This window comes from Chionomys nivalis, chromosome 7 (genome assembly GCF_950005125.1).
Source record: "Chionomys nivalis chromosome 7, mChiNiv1.1, whole genome shotgun sequence".
NCBI lineage: Eukaryota > Metazoa > Chordata > Mammalia > Rodentia > Cricetidae > Chionomys > Chionomys nivalis.
Window position 1 is genome coordinate 49,128,487 of NC_080092.1, and position 17,980 is coordinate 49,146,466.

The following is a 17,980-nucleotide window of genomic DNA, read 5'->3' on the forward strand; positions in this document are numbered from 1 at the left end:
GGGAAGAGTGGAGGAGGCTCTGGGGAGCTTAGGAGAGGGGTCGGAACTTATGGGAGGCTGTAGTCGTTCTTAAAATAGTCTGTTGAAAGGGTTTCGGGTTAGGTGATAGGATCCTTCCCTTTCATAAGTCACTGCACCGCTTAGCACGGCTTAGTACTGCTTTCTTACAAACCGTATTTACTGAAATTTCAGGGTTCATCCTGGTTTCTCTTCCAGAGGCAATGGTTCCTCTCAGTTGCTCCCACTGATGGCTGTGTCGGAGTAGCTCTGGAGTGTAGTGGGCAGAGGACTCAGGGTGCAAACTGTCTTGATCTGGTGGTGAAAACCTGGCCCAGGAGAGTTCACACACCCCAGACGGTTTACCATGTGCTGAGCTGATCACACTTGTGTTTTGGTTTTGGTATTGTGGGTTTTGTTTGGTTTCATTTTGTTTGTTCGTTTGATAACTGATTTTTAGATGTTTCAATTGGGTTTTTGTTTGCTTGAGACAGTGTCTCACTCTGTAGCCTAGCCTGGACTCAGACTCACGAGATAGCCCAGGCTGACAGTGAACTGACCATCCATCCCCCTGTTTCAGCCTCCTAAATGCTGGGGTTACAGGTTTGTACCACTCCATCTGAATGGGGCATTTCTTCTCAAGTTTTGGGTGATGTCCCTTTATCTGATTGCTTGGCTTGCTGTTTTCCAAGAGGAGTCAGTACCTCAATTAGACGGAATGGTTTTTTTTATTTTTATTTATTTTTTGATTGTGTTTAAAATAAGGAGATGGGGAAGTCAGCCGACAGCCAGAAAATGAACGTGATGCCTGGGTGAGGGTGGTGATATTTTTGCGCATCTCCTGAGAAGGCATATGCTCTTTGGAGATTGTGAGACAATAAGAGTTTGGGGCCTGAGCTGTCTTTCCCCTTGTGAGAGTCATATCTCAGGTGGACAAGTGCTGACATGAAGCTTAGTGTGGGTTGCTGGCAGGAGATGGATTTAAGGTAACTTGGCACTGGGTAACTGGACAGAATTTTCTAGAAGCAAACTAATTTTAGTTGGTTGGTTCGATTGACTGATGGAGTGAGTGAGGTTTTTGTGTGTGCTTGGACTGAACCCAGGGCACACTAAGGCTATGCTCTGCCAATGAACTATACTTTCAGCCCAAAAGCAGTCACTTAAAGTAGTTTGGTTTAACATTTACATATCTGTACAATACTAAGTGATAGTTCTTACTTAAATAGGAATGAAAGCATCCTTAATACAGATATCTTGTAAAGATGTGTAAAGCTCAGGGCCTTGTACACTAAAGATATTTAGGGATAGGAGTCCTTATAGGTACATAGAAATCAGGCCTGCACTCAGATCTTTCTGGGGAACTCTACTAAACTAAGGCTCTTTAGGGTTTACTTTTTTTCTATTTGTTTTGTTGCTATGGTAGGGATCAGACCCAGGTTATTGCACACATTAAGCAAGTGCCCTATCACTGAGTTACATTCCCAGCCTTTGGTGTTTGAAGGCAGAGTCTCACTGTGTATCTCAAACTGGCCTTGCACAGGTGATCCTCCTGCCTCAGAGTCCTGAGGGCCAGGATGACAGATGTGTGGGCATCTGACAAGGATTTTGAAGTGGTCTCCTTGATGTTAGCGATGAAAAGAGTAAGGGACGAGTTTTTCTAGCACCATTGTTTGCAATGGCTCTGAAGTGAAATCATGCAAGTGTTCATCAGAGGACCCATGTGTAAGCAAACGTGCTCTGTATAATCAGACGGTGTGATCTTGGACAGAAGAATTCAAAGAAAAACAATGTGCCTCCTGGAGTGACACCGCAGAAGATCTTTACACCTATTAGGAGGAGGGACAAAAGACTGATCCCTTCTCTCACACACTCAGAGGATGAACTTTTGTGTAGAGTTAAGCATGTTTTTTCTAAACAAACGAGGCAGGATTAAGTCCACCAGAGACATTCTGTATTGCCTCGAACCACCAGCCCGCTCTGCTCCCTCTGATCTTGTCTGTTCTAGGTGTTGTTGCCTTATGGAGGTGCCTCTCCGCTCTTCCTTCCTCTTTCCATTGGAAAGAGCCAAGAGAGCTGAAGAGAGGAGCCGCAAGGGCCAGGGAAGGAAGGGGTCTTAGTTAGGTTTCTATTGCTATGATGAAGCATCAAGACCAGAATTAACTTGGGGGGCAAAGGGTTGATCTCAGTGTACAACTCTCAGGTCAGACTCCATCATGAAGGGAAGTCAGGACAGGAGCCTGGAAGCAGGTATTGAAGCAGAGACCATGGAGGAGTGCTACTTACTGACTTACTCGTGGCATGCTCAGCCTGCTTGTTTATAGAAACCAGGATAACTAACCAGCCCAGGGGTGGTACAAGCCACAAGGAGCTGGGTCCTCCCACGTCAATCATAAATCAAAAAAAAAAAAATGCATCACAGATTTTCCCACAGGCCAATCTAGTGGGGACATTTTCTCAATTGAGGGCCCCTTTTTCAAATAGCCCTAACTTATATCGGGTGACATAAAACTAGCCAGTGCAGATGGGAGGATTTAACTAGGGAGAGAACTAATTAGAGAAGAAATTCAAAAGAGTCCTTAATTACTAAGTAGTCATCGACACCTACCCTGTTGGTGGCTGTGGGCAGCTCTCCCAGAAGGCCGCTTGTTCCTGCCCCGCTGAGGTCATAAGAGCGAGAAGCCCTGGATGCTTTGGGACTCTTAAATGAGGACTGGCAGGCAATGAGTTAAAGTTTTGCCTTTGCATATTTTCTTAAAGTTTTATTTTATGCAAATGAGTGTTTGCCTGCATGTCTTTCTGTGCACCACACATATGCGATACCTATGGGGTCCAGAAGAGGATGTCAGATCCCCTGAAACTGAAGTTATTGGTGTTTTTTGTTTTGTAAGCATCTGGTGGGTTCTGGGAAACAAACCTGGGTCCTCTGCAAGAGCAGCAGCAAGTGCTTGCTGCTAACTTCTGAGCTATCTTTCTAGCCTTGCTGTATGTTCTTCAAAGACAAATTTTGTTGCGATAAAAAATATATATTTGAAATCGACCATGCATAGCACTTATGCACTCATTGTATATTGTGTAACCGTGACATCTTCCTAGTTTAGACCATTTTCACATGTATATGCACACACACACACACACACACACACACACACAGAGAAACCCTGTATCCATCTTATCTTCCTGCCCACAGCCCTCCATAGCCACTAGTGTAACCTGTGGCATTTCCTGCTCTGGACTTGTCCCATAATGGAATGACACCACGTGTGACTTTTGTGACCTGACTTCTTTCATGATGGCTTTAAGGCCCAGCCATGATATAATGAGAACTGGGACCTTATTCCTTTACATTTCTGAGTAATATTCCATCATATGGCTATTCCGTGTTTTATCTATATCCTCACGGATGGTCCTTTGTATTATCTACATGTTTGGCCCTTGTGGATACTTCTGCCCCGAATGTTCACATCCAGCTTGCTGGGATGCTTGTTTTCAGTCTTGCGGAGAGCTGTCTCCCCACCTGTCTCCAGCATCTATTAACTCCTGACTTGTGGGTGGTGAGCTAGCAAGGGCTTCGTCCTAGGAAAGAAAAAGGCAAGAGAGATGCAGCTGGCTCTGGAGATAAAGGCAAGGCAGTCAGATGGCCAGCAGGGAGGGTGGCTGGTGGCTGTGTTCCACAGGTGTGAAAACCACACTAAGCATAGCACATTGGCCAAATTAAGAATTAGCCCCCCCCTCCCCAGTGGGTGCTCTCCCACCCCTTCTCTGCCCTCCCTGGCTCAGAATTACGGTGTCTCTCCAAAGGTCCCTGAACTCTCTAGATAGGAGAGCCTCAGGACACTCTGCCTTCATGGTCAACCATATCCTCGTGTGTAAACCGAGGCTTCCTGTGAGTTCACTGGGTTTCACAGATAAACCAGAATCATTCTAAAGAGAATGGGTACTAGGAAACTGAAGAGGGCCAGGCTTCCTGCAGTTGCTTCAAAGCTGAGGCCCTGGGGCATTGGGTGACTCAATTCATTCACTCTGTGGCCCGCATAACTCCTCCCCGACCAGCTTTCCAACATCAATCATCAACTCCAGGAGATGTTGACCTCCCTTTCTTGGCAGCAGAAACCTCAGAACAACCATTGAGGGTGACATTCCAGATGTGGTGGAGGGGAGGTCTGTGTGTCTGCCTGGACTTTATCTCTCAGGGAGCGGAGCCTGGGAGAGCTTTCCCTCTTAGGGTGATACTCCCCCATCTCTTGAAGCAACCCTGGTCACAATCCCTCTTTGGGGTTCTAGGTATGTTACTCTGGCTCTCCACAGCCCACAGCGTGTTCCACACCTGGTCCGTGTGGAAATATCCTGGCTGAGTCACTTGCCCTAGGTCCAGTGGTGACTGAGGTAGGATTGGCACCCGGAGTGCTTGGAGCCTGAGGCTGTTTACACTGCAGCCCTGGATCCTCTTTGTGCAGGGCCTTGCTGTGAGCTTCAGAACCTTGCTTAACCTGCATCAACAGCTTCTCATGGACCCCCTCCTGATACTCCTGATGTTAGTTAGGCTCAAGGAAAGATGAGGGACCAGCCATCTCATCCTCTAGTTCTAGAAGATTCTCCAGCAAAACAGCCTCTTCAGCACCTCCCCCCCCCCCGCCCACTCCCAACCCCAATTACCACTTTATTCCCAAGACCCTGTGTATGCAGGATTCTCTCTCTCCCCCTCTGCCCTCCTCCATGCCCCCCTTGCTTTCTTCTTTTCTCCCTCTTTTCATTCATTAACCCTTGGTGTTTTAAGACAGGGTCTTGCTAGGGCCTAGACTGGCATCAGATTCATGATTCTCCCACCTTATTCTCCTGAGCGCTGGAATCATGGACCAACACCATCATGTCTGCTTCTTCTTCACGCTTTCTCCTTCATTATCCTATTTGTATTGCCTGTATTCTGGCCATCTTCCAGATCAGGAGACGCTAGAGTGATTGGTGTTCGGGGCCTGTCTCTCCTGTTCCCAGGTTCATTTGTGTTTGGTGTATGATCTGTGCTCCCAGGAGGCAGATACTCCACTACAGTCAGCCTGGCTGCTGTGTGTCTCGCCATCACCTGTCTAGAGTACAGCCTTTCATGCAAAATCAAAGAGGCGCTGTGGCTTAGCAGGTGCCCCTGCGGGAGACACAAACATGGGGGCACAGTTGTGGGAACTCATGGCATGCACCAGGGCTCCATAGAGGGCTGAAGGAGGCTATGTTTACTCCCAGCAGCCCCTGGGATTTGCTTCTTCCTCTTATGGTACAAAGGTCACCACAGGAAACTGAGACAAAGCCCCCTTGGGGCTGTCTGGAGAGGGGCATCAAGAGCACACCCTTCATTGCTCTGGCTCCAATCATTACCCCGTTTTCCTAAATATTGGCCATTGGTGGCCAGAGGAGCCACTCCTGTGGGGCATGGCAGGGGACACCGAGGGCACCAAGGAGCTGGTGGCCTTTTGTATTTGTAAACAGGTTTGGCTAAGAATTTTTCAGCCTTCCGTAGTTGCAATTCTGATTTTTGTCAATTTACCTTTTCCAAAAGGCACAGCAAGTGTGTGGGCTAATTTGGATCCTCTGTTTTTAGTTTTTAAATGTTCTTTAGCCAAGAATCTTTATTTCTGTGTTTATTGGAGATTTATGTGGAAAAGATAAGTAAGAGAAAAAAGATAAAAATTGCCTGTAAGCCCCCACCAGAGGTATCACAGATGCAGCTACAGTGTGTACCCGCCTTCCACCTAATGCTCCGACTTACATATTCTTCTTTTTCTTAAGACAGATGTTACCGTGCATGGTCACAGGAATCAAACCTGTGGTGTCTGGTTCATCTTTAAAAATCCTGGTTCCCTGGGCCCCAGTGATATGACACTTGGAGAGAGAGGAAACCCAACCCAGCTCTCACAGACTCTCAACATTATTAGAGAATGTTTTACACCTCGCTCTGCCGCGGCCTGCATTAATTACTTCTGCTAGGTTGCGCAGCAGGCCTGGGGCTGTGTCTGCTGCTGTACTCAGTGGTCCTGTGGAGTGGAGACTGTACATCCCACAGCGGGTATAGACTGAATAGTCCACAGCGGGTGTAGATTGCATAGTCCATGCAGAGTGACGGGACCCTTGGCAAGCGCAGCACCCTGAGTTTGATTTTTTTTTTCAGGGTCTGCTAGGGAAGAAGGTCAGTTCTGTCTGCTCTGGGTGGAGCTGTGCCTTCTGTGAGGGGCACTTCATACTGCATGTCACCTGTCCCAAGAGATGCCTGCAGGCCAGGCTATCCCAGTTGTGCGATTCCAAAGTGATTTTGTGGTTCCAAACAGTTGTGAAAATGACAAGTATGTCTGACCCTTTCCTTCCTCTCCAACAGAAGCCTGGGATGGTCCCCCCTCCGCCGGGAGAGGAGAGCCAGACGGTCATCCTTCCACCTGGCTGGCACAGCTACTTGTCTCCTCAGGGCCGCCGTTACTATGTCAACACGACTACCAATGGTGAGTCCCGCTCAGGAAGAGCCTTTTCTAACCCCGCAATGTCTGCCTCTTCCTGGGCTGCTTTTCTCCCTCCTGCTCCACCTTCTAGTTTGGGGGCTTTTCCTTGCTAAATCTGACTCAATGAAAGGTAACCTGGCATCTTAACCCACTGGTTCTAGAATCGTTTATCATATGCCAGGGGCTAGAGTAGGGTCCTGCTCATCCCTGGTGCTGGGTGTTGGGGCCTCGCTCTGCATTCTGAAAGCAGCTTTAGAGGACAGCTGTACTTTCAGATTCCCAGAATCCTTGACACCCCACACCAACCTTCATTGAACTCAAACCTTAGAATCTAGGACTGTATTGTTCGTAAAAGACCTAAGAAGCCAGCTCAACAGGTCAAGGTAATCTATACTGTCTAGGGACTATTCTAGTGGTACTGGAGAGTCAGAGCCTGCAAAAACTTGCCCTGATTTTACTGTAACACCCTTTTCTCACCTTAAGTATCTCACTGGCTGCCGGTCTCAAATGCGTGCTAGTTCTCCTGTGACAACCTCCCAGTTGCAAGGATTAGAAGCCTACCTCCAGCCGCCCAACCACTCCCCGCATCTCTTTGAGCTGAATAGGACTGGAGCTCCATGCTCCAAAGAGTTAAATTTCCCTGGACCTCCCAAATGACTCCAGGATCCTGATGATTTACGATGCTGTGCAGTATGGCTAGTCTTGGCACAAGTTAAGCAGGACACTGGTCAGGTTGAGGGCAGAAGTATAAAACAAACCAGCTGAGAAATCCTGACCTCCCTGTATTTCCAAGGACTCTGCCTCAAGGAAACCAAGAGACACAACACAAGCAAAATTAGACATGCTGGGCACCGTAGACATTTGTGCCAAGAATGTGAATGTCTACCTGTTGATTCCAGCATTGACCTCTTACCTCTGTCTTTTCTGCCCATCTAACTTCATAGCTCTATCTTGCCTCTTGCCACCAGGACATGGAATATATATATTATATATATTGATATATAATATATATTAATTTATAAATAAATTATAAAATTTTCTAATTTATTTTTATTTTATGTGCATTGGTGTTTTGCCTACAGGTATATCCATGCAAGGGAGCCAGATCCCCTAGAATAGAATTACAGGCAGTTGTGAGCTGCCTTGTGGGTGCTGGAGATTAAACCCAGGTCCTCTGGAAGACTAAGCCATTTCTTAGACTTAACCACTAAGCCATTTCTCCAGCCCAGATATGGATGTTATTAAGACAATTTACGATTTTGAGCCTGCACTAAGGGGAGGGCGCCCAGTGAGAGGACAGCCAGCAGTCATCTAGAGGGAGATAGAGAAGCTGACAGCTGCTTCTTTGGCTGGCTGAATTGTGCATAACACAAGCACCCTAACCTGCGGGCTCAGCAGGGTGTTCCCCTTGAAGAGCAGTGACCAGGGTTTCTAGGAAAAGGGAAGTGGGGCTGTTTTTTAACTGTTCTAATCTCATACTTCCTCAAAACAAACACTTGAGCATCTTTGCCCTGCTCAGGAGCCTTGATGTTTCAGGGGTGCAAGTGGCTGTTTGAATGCGCTTCCCCTGGGGAGCGGCTGCTTCAGTGCGGTTCCCCAGGGGAGTGGGTGTCTGAACACAGATCTCCATCTGTGCTGTGCAGTTTGGACTGGATGAGCTCAAGAGCAAGAATTGGGGTGGATTTGTTCTTGTCTCAAATTAGCCAGTCTGTTGCAAAGGGAAATAGAGAAAATGCCTTTCTAGGCTGTCTATCTACCTACCTACCTATCTGTCTGTCTATCTATCCGTCCGTCCGTCCACCCACCCGTCTGTCTGTCTGTCTATCTCTCTATCTATTGATCTATCTATCTATCTACATCTTTCTCCCTCTCACTCCTCAGTTAAAGAATAGTATATTCTCAGGGTTAAAAAGCCACTGAATAAAAACGGCATTCAAATCAACATTAAAAATCCTCAGTCACATTTCCCAGAGCTATTTATCACATATATCCTTTGAGGCATTTGTATCCTCTATTTTCTAAGCATAGGCATGCTGCTGTTGTAAAAATAAATTACATATGTTATCCATCCTATCCTTTAAATCAGGGCAACAATTTATTATAGGCCTTGTTCTAGACTTTGAATATTTTTATCTAACTCATTCTTTTTCATCGCTGTATATTAGGAATGTGCTGCCATTAGTTTAAGTACTACTCTACTTAGGAATGGAAATGCAGCCGCATTGTATATCATCAGAAGCTGTCTGGCAGCTTCTTTCCGGGACTCTGACTGTTCATATACCGTAGGACCGAGCTTCCTTGGGGTTGTGGGGTGCAGTGTGCTCCTCAGGTTGGTAAGATGATTCTCTAGCATACCAGGCAGTAAATAGTTTAGATTTGGAGGGTCATGGTCTCTGACACAGCGACTTAACTTTGTCACTTAGCGTGAGCAATAATATAGACAGTATGTAAGCTAGTGCATGCAGCTACGTTCTAATAAAACTTTATGTGTGGCAGAAAGGGGGAGGACCTTTGTGTTTGGACAGTTAAGCATGAATTGCAGGTAACTTACATGTGTTACGAAATCACATTGTTTTTATTTTTTAACATTAAACACTGCAGAAAATGACTTTGATTCATAAGTTCACCAGTCTTAAGGGTAACCAGGTGGGCTGATTTGCTAGGTTATCTGGTGGGGCCAGTAGAACTGGCCCCTCCCACTTTCTCTCTTACTGAGTAATCTTAACTCCTCGGTCTTGCATTCAGGATGCAGGTCAAATTTACTCACTCATTAGGTATTTATTGTATTCATTGTTTTTCTGGTCAATTCAACACGTATTTTTATTGAGCCTCTAATATATACTATAAAGAATGGCCTTGCCCTGCTCATAGTGGGCATTTTTTTTTTGTGTTTGTGCATGTGTGAGAGCAGTGGAGGGGTATCTGTGTGTGTTGATGGGGACTGAACCCCATGTTCTGGGCAAATACTGTCTCAGTGTGCTATACCCTGGAAGCAGGTTTTTTTTTTTTTTTGGATTTTTGGAGACAGGGTTTCTCCGTAACTTTTGGTTCCTGTCCTGGAACTAGCTCTTGTAGACCAGGTTGGCCTCTAACTCACAGAGATCCGCCTGTCTCTGCCTCCCGAGTGCTGGGATTAAAGGCGTGTGCCACCACCGCCCAGCTGGAAGCAGATTTTTAAATGGATTCCTGCTTGATTATCCATGAGAAGGACTGTGAAGAGGTCTGGGGTATGTGAAGAGAGTGCCACAGAGAGCCTGTAGGGCTGGGGATGTCCCTGGAGGTAGATAGGACAAGGAAGTGACGGAATGGGAAATGCCTCTCCCAGTTTAGTTGGTCCGCTGGGGTTTCCCCCACCCCTCCCTGTATGGAAGCCTCCTGCCTGTCTGTAAAATAGCACCTAGCAGAAGCCATCCTGGGGCTTCTAAGTTGGTAGCTTACCGCTGGACCCCCCCCATTCTGTCCCAAATTGCATGCTTCATGCCAACCCCTCCTCCGTCTGTCCAGGTGGCACCCCTCCTCCATTCGTCCAGGCAGCAGATCAAGGGCAAGTCAGGCCCACTACCTGCTGCTGAGAGGTATGCTCTTCTCATTCTCACAGAGGATAGTTTTCAAATGCAGATGCCCCTTAAGATGACAGTCAAGACCTCTGATTAAAAACTCCCACAGATGCCCCTGTCCTTTATAGAAGGAGGTGTGGTGTTTGCTTAGAACCCACACCCGCCCTCCTGGGGACTTTAAGTCGTTTCTAGTATAATACCAATCTGATGCCTATGCTATGTAAATACTTGTGACTCTGTGTTGCTCAAGGAACAGTGACAAGAAAAACGGCCTATGCTGTGCAGAGAATATGCAGTTGCCTCCCCCTGCGTTTCTTAGCCCTGTGTGACTGGTAGAATCCACCAGGGCAGAACCCTAGGATCCTGAGAGCGGCCTGGCTTTCTCCCTGCTCCCTAATCTGTCTTCCCCCAGAGGGCGCGTGGGCATAATAAGTATTCTGTGCAAAGCCTCATTTACACTTGTCCCCTTGGCTGCCTGATAATCTGCTTGCTTTTGCATTTAGGATTTCATGGGTGAGGGTCTGTGCCCCCACTTGCCGCTGGTCAGGCCATGGGTATACAACACCAAATGTGAAGAAAAAGTTCTGCTTTAAGAGACTGTAGCTCCAAAGGGGTCAGAGACAGATAACCACGCACAAGCAGTACAGGCCATGACAAAGGGTAGTGAGAGCTCCAGTGAGGGACCTGTCACCTGCATGCGGTGGGTGCAGGAGCTCTAAGGAGGGACCCATGACAGAGGGTGAGGCGGCAGGAGGAAAGCAGGTCCGTGGGCTTGGCAGAGTAGGGACATAGAAGTGAGGGAACGCTGGGGTGTGACATGACTCTTCACCCAGTGGGCAGTGGGAAGTCTCCAGACAGTGGCAGGATCCCATGGCTACCTTACAGCAAGACTCCTCGTGCAGCGGTAAAAGGTTTGGGAGCACGGAGCATGGAGTAGACTGTCTAAATGAAATGTGAAATAATGAGGCCAGTACAGTCTAAGGCAGTGGCCTGAAAGGGGGGGGGAGGGCTGAACTCTGTCAGACAGGATGTGGCAGGCTGGTGGCAGGGAGCATCCCTGCCTCCCGGCTTTCTGTCTTGAGTGACAGTCATGGCTTAAATGGAAGCGGGAGACGCTCAGATGTGAGTTGGGAGAAAGGAGGTGAATTCGGGCTGCATGGTGGGTTCATTGCTGCATGTTCAGAAAGAGATGGCCAGCCTGTAGATTTATTGCATCTGCAGTCCAAAGGACACCCATGCCACTGATGGAAGTCCAGAGACTCCTGTGGGTGCATGGCCCAGCATGCAGAGAGCAGAATGGATTCCATTCAGACTGGTCCCCACTGTGCAGTGACCAACATACACAACTAAGTGAGGTGATCTAGAATTTGCATTTCTTTAGAATAGAGGTTGCTGTGGGACAATGATCTTGTACCCTGTAAAGATTTATCAGCTGTATTTTAATAAAATACTGATTGGCCAGTAACCCGGCAGAAAGTATAGGTGGTGCGACCAGCAGGAAGTATAGGTGGGACAATGAGAACAGGAGAATTCTGGGAAGAGGAAAAGTCAGTTTGCAGTGGTGATCCAGCCACAGAAGAAGCAAGATGAGAATGCCTCACTGATAAAGGTATCAAGCCACGTGGCTAATACAGACAAGAATTATGGGCTAATTTAAGATGTAAGGATTAGTTAATAAGAAGCGTGAGCTACTAGGTCAACTAGTTTATGATTAATGTAGACCTCTGTGTGTTTCTTTGGGACAGAAGAGCTGTGGGATTGGGTAGGACAGAAACCTCGGTCAATCAGAGGTGCAGACACATTACCCAGTGCAAGCCTGTTGAAGACAGCTTTGAATACAGAGTTTAAAAGGGCACTACAGAGACAGAGAGGAACCGGTGGAGATTGCAGGGTAGTGCTGTAGCAAGCAAGGGAAGAAAAAACCATGAAATGAGGGGAAGCCAGGGACAAATACAGATCCTGTTTACAACAGGAGGACCATGCCAGTGCCTGGGGAGATACAGATTATTTAGTGATAGCTGTTAGTGAATGAGGCAGATGCCCAACAGGAAGTATCAATAGATAAGTTACTATAGTCCTCATGCTGGTTTTAAATAGACTCCTCAGTAACTCCAGCAGGGTATGCATGAGTCACCAACTTCAGAAGTCCCCTTTACTTCCCCACAGCTCTGCCTCTCCTGGGTATTTCATCATGCAGAGTGGCCCCGAGTACAGCCCAGGGAGGCCAGGGACACCAGTGGCAGGAAAATGCTTCTCCTGCATCATCTAAGAACATGCTCTGTGCTCCTCCAGAGTGGGCTGGGGCTGAATCTGAGCAGGGTATACTGTGATTCACGGGTGGTGAACTGTTATCAGCAGCCTACTCCATTCATTCAGGGACCTGCGTTAGTGTTAAGAGTCTGTGTTGGACCAATTTAACAAAAGGGCAAAGGCTAGGTGGCTGGAAAACAGTCAGTTCTGCAGGCTGGAGAGTACAAGGGCCTACAGATTGAGTGTCCAATTGCAGCCTGCCCTCTGCTTACTAGAGATCAGTTCTCTTGATGCACTCACGTGGAAGAAAGGATGAGCAAGCTCCCAGGGGTCTCATTTGTAAGAACATGAATCCCAAGTGAGTGACGGCTCTCATGATCTCGTCACCCCTCAGCACTGTGACGTTGGGGACAGAGGTTCAATGTCAAGGCTCTGAGTAGCAGAGCCTCTTGGACATCAGCTAGCTGTTTCAAGAGACCTGGGCATCAGCATTGCTTCCCTTTATTGTTAGAAGCTACATCACTTAGCTGGCCTTTTTGATGTTGTTTGATATAGATGTTACCATTCGAAGAATGGAGAGAGACTTGAACCTAACATGGAAAGCCAGGATTGGTTCTGTCTTATGTGAGTCACTATTTCACAGCATATTGGACTAAGCTTCGAATGCATTAAACCAAGTCATTCCATTTATTTTATCTGTGTCTTTTCCCTAAAGAAAGAGAATAATTTGAGGTCATATCTTAGGCCTGATTTTCTAGAAAACAGAGCCGGGGGAAAGGATTACATGGTAAGACTCTATTAGGAGATAGTGAGCCCGGAGCACTGAGGGATGGCACCAGGGAAGATGTCACACCTTCCAGCTCGGTGTCTAGCAGTGAGCTTCAGACTGGGCAGCAGCCGTGGAGGAGGTCTGTTGACTTCCTTAGAAGGGTTATAGAGGAGCCAGCTACACTTTGGAAATCTCCCATTTCCCATTGACCAGACTCTACTTCATCCCCCACCCCTGCTTGGAGAGCTATTTTTTCATCCTTTTGGATTAGACCTCCTGAATCCAAACAGCCTATCAGAAAGCCAGACTCCACCCCTTCCACACTGATACTTCTATTTCCAAGATGAAGTCCTCACTGAACAGGAGTCCCTATGATAGGAATGTGAGCAGGACCCATCATCAAGGTCTCTGTGTTAGGCCACCTTAGAATGGAGTCCCGTTGTGCATCCGCATCCTTGTCAATCACACGGAGCGTTCAGTAGCTGATGACTTTGCTCAGCACCCCTGGCAGGCAGGGAGAATCTTCCAGGTCATCTCACACAGGGGGCACAAAACTAAATTTGGCAATTCACTTTACATTTTATTGGAACACAGTCATGTCCCCATGCTGCCTGTAGAACTAGCAAAGCCTAAACTCTTCACTTGGCAGAAAAGATGATCCCTGGCCTAACAGATTCCATCAATTTTGCATATCCAGGAATGGGTCCTCCACATGCTAAAAGTCTTTGCCCAAAGTCACCAGGTCCTTGGAGTCAGGCTATAATTAATGCCCAGCCTCCGGCATTCAGAATGGGGCATGGGTGGTAGGGACTACACTTGGTATAAGGATAAGTGAGTTCACAGATATTCGATAAAGACACTCATCAGAAATGACCATCTTAAGGGACATCTGCTTGTCCTGTTAAGCGTGATGTAAAACCCAGGCTAGATGGAATTTGCTTCTATCCTCTTTTTGACAAAGAATTGGTGTCTCTAAATGTTCTATTATGTGTGTGAGTGAGACTTGGCATGGATGTGAGCCAGGGTTTGAGGGTTTGTGTTCATTTGCCAGATAGTCGGTAGTTTTCTTGATTTCTTATTTTAATTTTCCTTTAACTGGGTGGATTCTCACTTAACTTTATTACACTGAGAACTAATGAGTTTCTAGGTAGGATTTCCACCAAGCTAGTCATTGTGAAAACCGTTCTTTGAGCTTTACTTTGTTCAAAGTAATTGGATACTTTCCCAACTCCCTAAATAGGACGGCCCTGACAGTTTCTTCTCAATAGAGGTTGCCCAGAGAAGCAGCTGCACCCCAAACCACCAGTCTGTTTTTTTCTGTCCATCTGTATTACACAAAGTAAGACTAGAGCCATGTTTTTGTTTGGCACATTTAGTTGATTAAATTGTGCTTTGTGCTCTTATGTGTATGAACATGTGCAAACACATACATACACACACGCGGGCACACACTCATGGGTAGCCCTTGTTTATATATTCTCTCATACAATACATCCCAACCATAGTTTCCCCTCCTTCCATTCCTCCCTGCTGCCCTCTCATCTCCCCTCTCCCCCAGATCCACTCCCCCTGTTTTTTTTTTTTTTTTAATGGCTTCATGGTAGAAAGCTGTTAGACTAGAAAACTACTATTAATCTGGCTCAGTGTAGCCTTTTGTATTCTCTTCCTGAGCATCCATTTTAATTTGTATCGCTTAGGTCACACTTAAGTGCATATTACACCCCTCATTTTCCACCAGATTTTTAAGACCAAATAAGCTCTTGTTTATGGTAGAGACTAAGTGAATTCAAAGCCATTCGCAGCGCCAGTATGCTGACGTCCAAAGACAAAGGAGGCAGACTGCTCTTCATTCTATTCTAAGAAGTCAAGTTATTTTGAATTATTTAGTAAAGAATGTTATGTACCCCACTGGTTGTTAGCTAGACCTAACAACCAACAGCAAATGGTCCAGATACCAAGCATCGAAAAGAGATGTGGGGATGCCTATGCCATGTTCCCCTTCTTGTTTTGTGCCCAAGAAAACAGAAAGCCATGTCCACATGAAACCTGGGTGTTCACACACACACAGCAGTCCCATCCCTACGGCCCGAGCCCCGATGCCCATCAACCAACGGATGGGCAAACAAAGTAAGGCGTGTGCACAAAATGGAACTCCGCTGTAGAAAAGAAAGAAGCAGGGTTGATACCCACTTCAACAAGGACAATCCCGAAAACATCACGCCAAGTCAAGACCGACACAGAGAGCTACATGCTGTGGGATTCAATTTGTATGAAATGCCCTAAATAGGTAAATCCATAGAAACCGAAAGTAGATGAGTGGTTGCCAGGGGCTGCATGATGGCTGGCTAGCGACTGCTAATGAGCAGGGGGATAAGGTGATGAATATGCACTATAATTTGATAACGGTGAGGGCTGCATACTCCGTGAGCAGACTGAAGTCACCGAGTTATTTGCTCTTACAGGGTAAGTTCTGTAATATAGGGAATTGCGTTATAGTGAAGAAGTGTTGTTTAAACGCAGGCATGTACGAGGATGCTGATGCTCTGTGGCTTTCTTGGTTGCCTTTAGAAGTAGTTCCTTAGAGGTTCTCTTTAGGGATTCTGAATGCACAGCTTCCAAATTCTGATGCATGTCAAAAGTGTCACGACGTGCTGTTGTTCAAAAAGAAATCATAATCTGCTATTAAGAAAAAATTTTTTTCTTAATATTTTACTTTAAAATAAAAAAATATTTTACTTCATATTCTTAAGAGTTTTCTAATAGTCACCACCTAGTTTTTTTAGTAACAAAATTGATAAGGACGTTGTGTTAGCTTCCTGTCACTCTGATGAGGTACCTGAGATAATCAACTGATTAAAAAAAGAAAGGTTTATTTAGACTCAGGGTTTCGGAGCACAGTTGTGGTGGGGACATATGGTGGTATAGGAGATACCTTCACCTCATGGTGGTCAGGGAACAAAAAGAGACAGAAAAGGGCTAAGTCATCCCCTGTGACTTAGCAGCCTAATATTCTTCTGCTAGACATTTGTTTAAGACAGGTTCCACCATATAGCTGTGCTTGGCCTAGAACTCCTGTCTGCTTGCTTACCTCTGCCCATCCAGGTTAGGCTCCACCTGCTGAAGACTCCACCACTGACCCAGAGCACCTCAAGGTGTGGCCCAGGCCTTCTCACATGAACCTCGGTAGTGAGTGGGGGGCAAGATAGAACACGGGTATGTCAGATTCAAACTGGAGCAGTAGCAAGGAATAGAATATAAAGTTGAGGAGTAAACTTAAATCTGACTTTCATTTTCAGAAACACAGTGGGGGGAAAATGCAGTGTTTGTCATCATTCCGAGGTTAAAGGTCAGATATCCATAAACCACTGAAGTTAAAGCAGAAACTGCCAAAGAGCTGCTTGAAGACAAATAACTCAGTTTCATGATGACAAGATTTAGAATGAGTAGGAACTGGCAGGAAAGGCCCTTCACCTGCCTGCTGCTTATGGTCACGAGGTCACTGGGGTAGCTGACTCGTGTGTGTTTCCAACCTTTATTATTGTCTGTGTAGGAGAAATAGTAATAGCTTCTATCATCTCAAAGCCCTTGAGTCCATAGCTCAAAAATCATTTGGAGCTCAGTATTTCTGGGGAATAACATGGGGCTTGCACTGTTCTCATGTGTACTCATGAGACAAGACAGACGTGTGGACAAGATGAACTTCAAGGTACTTAGAGTCTGACAAGGCTCTTTTTGCATTTTTCTCTTTTGAGGAGTTTTTTAAAATTTTGTTTTTGTTTTGTTTTTTAGCAGGACCTCTACTTTGGTTAGAAAGTATGTGCGCCAGCAAATGGTCACTATACTGTTCCTCCCATCAGTCGTACTGTAGAGCCCAGTGGTCTGTCAAGGTCTGAAGTGAGCAGTCAGAGAGCCTAGCAGAGCTCTTCACTATGATGTGACAACATCCTTTCTAACCATTACTATGGCCAGCATGCAGTCATTAAAGGCAAAGAATGTTCGGGATGAGGGTGTGCCCATAACGAATGATGTTTGCTTGGGTTAAACATCTTTCAAAATGTTAGTCTAGCATTCCCGATACAGCGTATACAGCCAAGGAGAATGGAGTTGGTATATCAGAGACACTGCATGTACTGAGACATTATTCACAACAGCCGTGGCATGGAATCCACCACATTGCCCACCCGTGGATGGATGGATAACGATAATATGGTGCATAGCTACAGCAGAACACTATTTGGCCTTAAAGAAGATGGAGATCTGCTACCATAGCAACATGGATGAAACCACAGCACCCCATGTTATGCAGGAATAAGCCAGTCACAAAACAATGGATACACACGTTCTCATATACATGTGGGACCGGCAGATTTGGTTTCATGGATGTAGAGAATGTAATAGTAGTCTCCAAGTCTAGAAAGATAGAGGGAGATGGGACAGAAGGAGGAAGGTGTGCCAAGACACGGGTATGTAGGAGAAATAAGTTCTAGAATGAAAATGGTTTGTAATGCCCATATTGTACATTTTACAACAAAGAGGAAGAAGTTAGAGCATTGCTAAACCGAGACATGATAAACCCCAACGAGAAAGAAAGGAGACACTAAGTACCCCTACTCGGTCATCCTGCACCATATGCATGAGTCTAGTCACCAGCTCATTCCTGTCAAATGCGCACCATTATTCTGGGTCAGAATTTGAGAAAGTGCTGATCTGTGATTAAGTTCCTAAGGGAAGGGCATTGCCCTGTCACAGGGGTGTAAGGGACAGAGTAGGTGACAGGCAGGCAGGCAGGGTCAAGACTTCTGAAATCCACATGTTTTCCCCCAAGACAAGACAGTCGGTTGATATCCATCCTGGATGATCTTTAGACCAGGTGCTGCCTGAAGAAGCACCTTGCATACAGTGTGCAAGGATGTCCAGTTCTGGCAACTCAA

The 17,980-nt window shown here is 46.2% G+C and overlaps 1 protein-coding gene across 8 annotated transcripts in view; it reads left to right on the forward strand.

Moving 5' to 3' along the window:
* Gas7 (growth arrest specific 7) overlaps positions 1-17,980 on the forward strand; it is a 222,847-nt gene that overhangs the window by 134,816 nt on the left and 70,051 nt on the right. For all 8 annotated transcript variants that reach the window (XM_057773633.1, XM_057773639.1, XM_057773634.1 and 5 more), the window contains exon 2: positions 6,356-6,476. In XM_057773633.1, the coding sequence (XP_057629616.1) occupies positions 6,356-6,476 (121 nt within the window). The remainder of the gene's footprint in view (positions 1-6,355; positions 6,477-17,980) is intronic.